Source organism: Plectropomus leopardus, chromosome 2 (assembly GCF_026936395.1).
Source record: "Plectropomus leopardus strain MGB_pleo_1.0 chromosome 2, ASM2693639v1, whole genome shotgun sequence".
Classification (NCBI taxonomy): domain Eukaryota; kingdom Metazoa; phylum Chordata; class Actinopteri; order Perciformes; family Serranidae; genus Plectropomus; species Plectropomus leopardus.
The window spans coordinates 2544159-2553683 of record NC_142177.1 but is presented as its reverse complement, the minus strand read 5'-3'; the positions used below and the strand labels follow the sequence as shown (position 1 = coordinate 2553683).

At 36.7% G+C, this 9525-nt stretch overlaps 1 protein-coding gene across 1 annotated transcript in view; it reads right to left on the bottom strand.

Annotated features, from left to right (window-relative positions):
* Positions 1–2412: 2412 nt before the first annotated feature.
* The window catches only part of LOC121949536 (copine-9-like), a 246154-nt gene continuing 239041 nt past the window's right edge, over positions 2413–9525 (bottom strand). Inside the window, exons 19-20 of the mRNA XM_088082828.1 lie at positions 7880–7953; positions 2413–6533 (exon numbers count right to left, since the gene is read on the bottom strand). Coding sequence (XP_087938954.1) covers positions 6303–6533; positions 7880–7953 — 305 coding nt within the window. The 3' untranslated portion in view covers positions 2413–6302. The remainder of the gene's footprint in view (positions 6534–7879; positions 7954–9525) is intronic.

Genomic DNA, 9525 nt, shown 5'->3' with positions numbered 1-9525 from the left:
CAGACTTTATTGTAAAGATTTTTTTTAAATAACCTATGTAACAATCACCAACATTTTGATCACTAACTATAATTTAACCCTTTCAAACTTTGCGACATCAACTCTTGTGCTGCTTTCAGTATGTAAAGTATGTAAACCTCTGCACCCTGAGCAATTTGGTTCAATATTTTTCTTTTCAGTTAGCAACTTGGTTGTAAATATTTCACAACCTGCAAGGAATTAGTAGATTTAGAAAAAAAAGACTAAAATAAAAATGTCTAAGGAAAAAAAAAAGCTAAGGAAAAACGATTTTATTATCTTAATTACATATTTTAAAGTATGTTATAAAATTATTAGATTTTTTAAAAACTCGATTTCCCCCAAGGTAATTTGTGTTTTTTTTTTTTTTTAAAAATTCTGTACTAACTTTTAGGTGATTTTCTTGTATTGTTTACCTACATTTTGCGATTTTTTGGTGGAATTTTGTCTTTGTCTCTGTTGCTTATTGCCTTCTTTCTTTTTATAAAAAAATATCAAAAAAAATTACTTAGGTTTTAAAAGGTTAATTGCTTTTATTTTGTAATTTAATTATGCCACTGTAATGATACACATTTAGATACTGCCTAACACTGCAAGTACAACAGCCTGTAAGAGGGTAACTTTTCAGAGGGCTGTGCACTGCCTGAGGTTGAAGCTACGAGGAGTACCTGAAGGCAGCATCAGCATATTTCACTTGCGTCAAACCGTGGAGTGGATTTTGTAGCAGTGGATCTACTGACATCTGTTATTACAAATGAGCAGAATATATCAATATAATTGTATGGTCAATCTACAAACGAGGCCTTAATTTTTAATTGCATTATAAGGCCAAAGATCTTTTCGTAATTTAAAGAAATCAACATTCTCAGTCTGTGACAGTGTTCTTTCACTGTACTTCCACTGAGCGGCAGTGTAGTAACATAAAACATTTTAAAAAATCATTCTAAAAAAAAAACAACAAACAAACAAACAAAAAAAAAAAAAAAAAAAAAAGTCGTTGAATCATTGTTATTAACCTCCGTGATTAAACCAATGTTTAAATATCATGGCACCCCCGGGGTTTAAACAATGCATTAAACATTTTCTACTACAAATAAATTACTGATTTTGATGATAAAGGCATGCAGAGGAAAATAAAACATAGGCCACTCTATGTTGTTTTAAAAAAAAAGTTTTTAAAAAATTCAGTAAATAATAAATTGTATGATAAAATCACTTCACTACAGTCTGACAACTTTCTATAAGGTGTAGGCCAATAGCAAAGATGTATTTCTTCACTGAGTAGGCCTGTAGTGAAGGACTGTAGTACTGATATTACTGGAGTGGAGAAGGGGGTGGATCCCTAATAAAGGCAAAAAATTTACAATTTTATCTGGTGTAATCTATATAATATTTTTTTTGTGTGTTTGTTTATAATTTTTAACACATCCCCTATGATGCAAAGTCAACAAAACATTAGGTTACATCACTGATTATGTGTCTTAGTTGCATCATAAGGTGTGGAAAAAAGGGATTTTTTAAAAAGTAGCTACCAATGTGTATATTAGAAGTATAATTTGCAATTTTTAGATTTATTTATTAAAAACTAAAGGCTGAACATTAAAGGTCTAGTTTGTAGGACTTAGTGGCATTTAGTGGTGAAGTTGTTAAATGGAGACCTCTCCCGTGTGCCAAGCATGTAAGAAACTATAGTGGCCGATGAAGGTGAAAATTGCCCTAAAGCCAGAGTTAAATTTGTCTGCTCTGGTATACTGTGAAACAACATGGCAGACTCTGTGGAAGAGGACCCACTTTGTACGTTGATATAAACAACTCACTCTAAGGCAACAAAAACACTATTTGCTTATAAATTAAAGGAAACACAATGATGAATATTATACAAGTTTTGCTAATAAATGCCCCTTAATCTTGCATATAATAATGTAATAATGTAATGTAATTGCATACTTTACATGACACATTACTTTTTAAATGTCTGTTATCATGCACATCAAAATAAAATTAGAGAAAAATGAGGCAAATAACACCTTTATGACCCACTGCACACACTAAAGCAACTTTGCAACTATTTGATACCATTGTTTAAAAAAAAAAGTTTTAACTTAAAAAATATAGTATCCAGGCAGCTTTACAAGTTTAAGTTGAATGAATTTGAGAAGACAATTTTGTTATGATTCAACTTCTCAAATTCAGTCATCTTAAATAAAAATCAGGCAGCCAGGACATTAACATCTTTTAAATTAAACTATTTACATTAATCCCACAACGGTATCAAAATATAAATTTGGGAGGACTAAAAGTCAATAGGCCTTTCTCAGACTGCTCTTCTTTCAGCAAGTTTTTTTCTACAGTCATAACATAACCCAGTAATTACCGTCAGGCACGGACTAGAGATGAGCCTTAAACAATATCTTTATTTGGTTTCTAAGCAAAAGCTAGAAAACACTGACAAACCTCTATATAATTTCTGGCCAACACAAATGGAGACAAAAATAATAGACATATTTTGAGTATCAGAGAGGAACAAAATGGAAGGAAGACTTCACAAAATATTCTGTACATGGCCTCAGATGTATTTTTCACCGTACCTACATATAGGCTGTACAGAACACACAAGACTGGGGAAAGTAGTGAGCAGTATAATGTCTGTCAGTGTCATCAACTAATACTGTACACACTGTATAGAAAGCTCAACATGCTTTATAGAAAAGTATCCAATACATTTTGTGACTTTGGGTTGGTGTACTTGTTGACCACAACACACGTGCATGCATACTATTCACGAATCTCCTCTATGTTTGGGATTATTACATCGGCAGTTCCTTCAGGTAAACTGTACATTGTAGAAATAGAAAGAACGCTCCTGCACAGTACACACGTGAACACATGTAGGAATGTTGTTTGAAGTCATTTTCAGATATGAATAAAGATACATGTACATTATTTTTTCCGAACAAGTACAATCATTGGCAGCATATCAGCCAAATAAGCATGCAAAATAACATGGATATCCTGTTTTATCATAGAAAAATAGAGTCCTCCCTCGCACTTGTAGGATTATGACAGAAATAAGGCCACATATCCATTTCCTTTCTGATACAATATGACACATGCTTAATAATCCAGAGAAATTCGGATGAATCCATTCATTATTGTTATTCTTGGCTTTACACACCTCACTGAATTTCTATTTTGGTGCTGCTGTTAGGTTGAACCTTTCCTTTTTAGTGGTTGTAAGCCCACAGCACGTGTCAAGAGAGCAAAAAGTTCCAAATGAGCTGCACAGTATCAGTTTTTTAGGAGTGTATGTGAGGAAAAGAGAGCACAGCTTGTCAAAGAGAAATGAATGTGGGGTTTCTACTGCAGTACTCGCCCACTTTCACTTGAATCATTCATGCACACAACAAAGGCATAATGAATGGAATCAGGGAATAAAAAGAGCACATTTGGAAAAAATTCAGCATTCATTGCAAATCAGTGTGTTGAGTCTACAGGAGCTGATGAGCCCTGACTGACAGCCGCAGGAATTATGAAGCCATATATCAAACAGCAGAACTGATGAGGGAAAACTGTGCATTTCCAGAAGCAGTCAGGCCGAGGGACTTTAAAAACACAAGCCAGGTGCCAGAATAAATGTTGGCATTGTACATTTCTTCAAACCATGAATATATTGCATTTGCACATTATGTAACATATACATTGAAACCAAAGAGCAGCACCTGCTTTGCTTGGGGGCCAATTTTGCTAAGTGACAGAAGGCCAAAGGCCAATCCCAGCAGCCCCATTCATGTCTCTGGGATTTTAGGACATTTCTAGGATTTGGGGACATTTCTAAAATGTTAGGCTGTTTCTAAGATTTAGGACATTTCTAGGATTTTAGCACGATTCAAGAAATTTAGGACATTTCCAGGATTTCAGGACATCTCTAGGACATTTGGACATTGGACATTTGTCCCAATTAGAAATTTGTCCCCCTGAAATGTCCCAATTAAGGGACATTTCTAGGGTTTTAGGACATTTCTAGAATGTTAGACTGTTTCTAAGATTTAGGACATTTCTAGGATTTTAGTATGATTCAAGGGATTTAGGACAATTCCAGGATTTTAGGACATCTCTAGGATGTTTGGACATTTTTAGGACTTTAGGACATTTCTAGGATTTTAGGATGTCTAAGATTTTAGGACAGCCCGGTGCCATTCGGCCATTTGCCAGCGTATGATAACAACGCCATCGGCTCTGTTCTCAACTGACACCGTTGCAGAAGGTGCCTTTTGGCATCATGCTTGTACTCCAAAAGCACTGACAGAGTGGCGCTATTTAATGAGTCTGGAGTGAGAACGGCTGCCTCCTGATGACAAAGTCAGGTCATACATGCCATCAATTCATATGATGTATGTGAAACATGCAAATGTAACATATTTGTGGTTTGCAGAAACATACAATGCCCATATTTTATAATGGCCGCTGGGTTGTGACACGGCACTGAACCTTTCTCACACTTTTTGCTCTTTTTAGTGGTTTCTTTTTTACAGGTTAAAAAAAAAGAAGAAGAAAAGTAAAGGTGACCCTGACACTTTCACACATTCTCTGCTACATATGAAATGTTTTGGCCTGTGAAATGCACACTGGCCATCTCGATTCATTTTAAACAGGTACACGCTGCAGACGGTTTGAGAACCAGAGGCACCCACCTCATGAATGATTCATCCCAAATGACAGCCCCAGCTGGGAGAGTTACAATTCAGAGGAAGAGGGGGGACAGCAGGGCACAGGGCTTTGAAACCGCGGCTGAAATAGTCTGTTCCTCACAATATTGTTAAATTGTACGGCGGGTGGGGTGGAGAATATTTCAGTCTGTTCTCCATCCCCAGCCAATTTCATGGCCATATATATTTCCTGCTTGCAGCAGGTGCTTGTAGGAGCCTCCCTTTGTGTCCACGAGGGATGAGTTTCAACTTTCTGACGCTCAGTCTCTGGAAGCTGACCTTGAAATGTAGAACATTCTCTGACTCTTTACATAAAAGCACATTTGAATTTCATGTTTAGCATACAGTAATGTACAGCATATATTTTCATGAAGGAATAAAAACAACTGGCTCCCTGATTCCACCACCAGGACAAAATTAAACCCTCTCAAACCTGGAGCGACATCACTTTTCTTGTGCTGCTTTCTGATGCCTTTCACAATTATTTCAACCTTTGATCAAATTGGTTTTAATTTCTTTCAAAAACATCAGTGAGCAACTTGATAAGAAAAGGTTCACAAACTGTGAAAAGTTGGTAGAGTTAGAAAATTATTTTTAAAAAGCTAGGGAAAATGTCTATGGAGAAGGAAAACAGATAGGGAAAAACTTTATTTATAAATGTAATTACATATTTATACTTTTTCAAAATTAAAAAATTATTATTATTCAAAATTCTAATCTTTAAGCACTTTTCCCAAATCATATTCTTGTTCTTTTTATTCTTTTTTTAAATTTTTTTTTATTTTTTTTTACTAATTTTAGGTAATTTTCTTGTACCTTTTTAAAATGTCTTGCTAATTTTTGGGGCTCCTTCCTTTTTAAGCTGCTCATTGCCTTCTTTCAAAAGAATTCAAGCCAATTTTATCAAGTTTTAAATTTCTGCTTCTCCATTTTGAAATTGTCTGTGTTGCTGTCAAGCTATTGAAATGCCCTGAGAATAAACACACAAGGAAAGGACATCAGCCTCGGTGCCGTCTTCTTTACAACTGATAGTAATCAGTTACAGACAACTTCAGGATTTATTACTCGATTACAGCAGACACTTTTCTCACTGTGAGCAGGAACAATGTCATCTGTAGACTCAATCTCAGCAGAAGTTGTTTTGGCAAAAAGTCCACAGAGGCTTTAGTCACTTATTTGAAATGTTGGAACTGATGAGAGGAAAAAGTGCCAAACTACGTCTGTCCTTTTGATTGAGATGCAGCTTGTGGGTATTTTCAGAGTTGTGTTACACCTCCAGAGGGGTGCATCGTGACAGCTGATGACCAAGTCAGAACCAGAAATGTTAAAGAATCGAAAGTGCATTTTCTACATTTCTGGTGTAGATCTTGTTGGAGGAATCCTGCACACCAACACTTTGAAACAAATGTATTCTCCTCTGGCAGGTGTCAATGTGAAAATCAAAATCCTTGCAACACAAATACACACACGCACACACACACACACACACACACACACACACACACACACACACACACACACACATCTCCCTTTGCCTGAATCTCTAACTACCGTACTGTCCCGCTCACTGTCCTCGTCTCAGGCGTGCATGTTGCGTTCCTTGGGGGAGAGTTTGGTGGTTGTGGTGGTGGTGGTGGACATTGATGGGGAGTCAGAGATTGCGGGCAGAGGGGGGCGGGGTTCAATGCCCCGGCTCTTCATGAAGGACAGCAGCTGGTCTGGGATCTCTGCCAGGACGTCCTTAGCCAGCCGGGCCATGCTCAGCACCTGGTTCCCTGAGCGGTCGATGTAGTCCCGGAATGGAACAAACTGGATGAAAAAAATGAAATGGTCAATTATGACAACAGGGAAATTTACCCAAATTTAATATTTGTGAAAGTGATTGGCCTCATGCTTTCTAGTTTGCAGTTCAAAATCTGTTTGGAATGGCAACTTAGGGGCCATTTACACTGCAACAGTTCTTGCATGAAATGTTAAACTTCTGTTGCAGTTTGGCCCTTTGTTTACACAAAAACAGTGATTTGGGGACCTGAAAACTCAAAACCAGGTTGCTGAGTGTAATCTTCTGAAAATGCCACCCTTTCCATCGCCATGCAATGCACAGATCCTGTGAGAATGGTGACATCACAGCTGCACTTCCCGCATGTTCACAGTGTTCTTCTTTGATGTGTCATAACAGAGTTACACCACCATTTACTGGCCTGGCATGCAAACTACAGCATTTTTGGTTTATTATGCAGATCCATGTACACAAGGATCATTCTCACAATGTTATAATATGCATGCAGATTTAAAAAAAGACAAAAAAGTAAAAAATCCCCATCATTTGTGACAAAAAACAGAAAAATGGAATCATTTGCTAAGAGTAGGGATGCAAGATAATATCAGCTTGTCATCGGTATTGGAATATATATAGATATATATACACACACACACACACACACACACATATATACGTATATACTTTGAACTTTTGGCTATCAAGTGAGATGGGCAAAGAAAGTTAGGGTATATGGCAAAATTGTTGTCTTTCTTAAAGTTATTTTTCATATTCAAATTTTCTTGGAATTTAATCTGTCATTATATTATAAAAATAGTCTATTACTTTCAGACAGAAGTAGAAACCAGCAACATCACGAAAAAGCAGATGCAGAATTGTAATCTGCTACTAAAATCTGCAGAAATAAATAATCTCCAATATGAATACTGTATATTTCCAATGTAATTCCTATTAGGAATGCACAATATTATCGGTATGTCACTGGTATCTGCAGGTGTTGGCTTTAAAATGAAATATTGGAGCCAGCCAACATGCAGATTTCTACCGATATGACAAACAGTATTATTTATAATTACTGTTATTGAAAAGAGTCAATATGTACAAAACATCAACCCTACGTTGAAGTATTTTTTAAAGTATTTTTCTTGTTTTGCAGTTTTCAGTGCTGTCTTTCTTGTTTAAAAATCTCATGTGGGTCTCTATTTAAGTTGAATGTCGAACTGAAACAAAGAATCAGTTCTGTGTGTCATGTCTCTGTCTATGCAGTAAACTTTGAAACTGAACAAAGTCAGCTCAATGCAGGTTTTTGCTGATGAACATCAAAGATGCGACAAATGAGCGTTACAGGGCAGAGTGTACATAAAATAAACTTTACCTGGACGATGTCTCTCTCAGCAAAGCGTCCCCTGGAGGACACTCTGACCTCATCCCCGTCCAGCTCCTCCATAGCTGCAGACAATAAACGCAACTTTTAACTGTTAGTTGGCATAATATATTATTTATTATACATGTTGATTCTAGCTCTGTCCAGGTGTATTTTTTGGATTCTGTATTTTATGTCATTACTTCTATCCCATTTTACTGTAGGTATGCGTACCATCCAGAGAATCACTGTCTATGATATTCAGTTCATGGCATCCCTGTCATCTGTCCTCTGTTCATATGCCATTTTTACACTGCATGGTGCAGATCAGCTCGACGCAACAGCAAAAGTCACCTTTCTTAGCCGATACTAAAAGGTGGAGTTAAAACACTGCAGACCACTGAGAGCTTAAAGAATCTCCACTGGAATAGCGACTTCTATCACACAGTTTCCCTTACAAAACTACTTTTTTTTAAGCTACCAGCAACTGCAGACGCATTTTTTTTTACATTTATTGGCAGCATGCAAAACAATGCCAGATCAATTGAAAAGGTGCAAGGTCTCCTTATCCTGGCTGTGGATGAAAAGATCCAGGGAGAGCTAAAGGGAGTTAATAAGCTAAGGATACCAGGACATGTCTACACTGTTGGTCACATATGGTTACAACATTTTTTTTTTTTAAAAAAGGGAAAGTGATTATTAAGCCATCAAAGACCACAGCAACTAGAGTGGTCCCAGCAGGAAGAGCTGGAAATGGTTTCACCTGATGGATGAAATTTATGGCCACAGATGGGAGGCAGGGTGGTCTCGACTCTCCAAAGGCTTTTTTGGAGTCCGTGATGGAGAATGGTAAGTTTTTATGATCAAATTTTGCTTTTGTTTTGTGCAGAGTATAATAATAAATCATATATACATGGCTGTGACTCATCCATATGTGCCCATGTGTTTTTCAGTTTTTTTTTGCTATTGACACCCCAAAGGGAAAGTTAACCCTCTGTCTAACTCTCCCCTCACCTACCCATGCCGGCTGGCTTAGAATGACCTGGGTATCAAAGTTGTATAATTAAAAAAATTACTAAACGAATCAATACATAAATTAATTAATAACAATAATTAAAAATAAAAACATTGAAATGAGACAAAAAGATGAATGATTATGGAAAAAGAAAGCGTGTTTTTGGTCACTGGGAAAGCTCATACAACCAAGCCTATTTTACTCTTTAACGTATATAAAATCAACTTGTTGATCACAACCTCTTTGTGGAGCCCTGAGGAGCTAGCTAGCTGATTAGCTAGTGCTAGTAGCTAGTTCTAGTGTTGTGCTCGTGTTATCATTTACATTTATTCTTCCAGAGTAGTTGTCGCTGTTTCAATATGTGTTGCTGTAGCTTGAGTAATTAAAAAGTCATATGACATATGCTAGGACAATCAGCTACAAATTGCACCAGCATTGAGGGGGTACTGTGTAGTCGATGTTTGTGCTAAATTTGAAAAAAAAAAGAAAAAAAGCTGTCCTTTATATTGTGTTAACAAAAATGACACAGATGAGGTCACAGTAACCTTGACCTTTGATGTATGACCATTAAAATCTAACCATTCCATCACTGAGTCCAAGTGGACATTTGTGCCAATTTAAAAAAAAAAGAAAATTCCTTCTA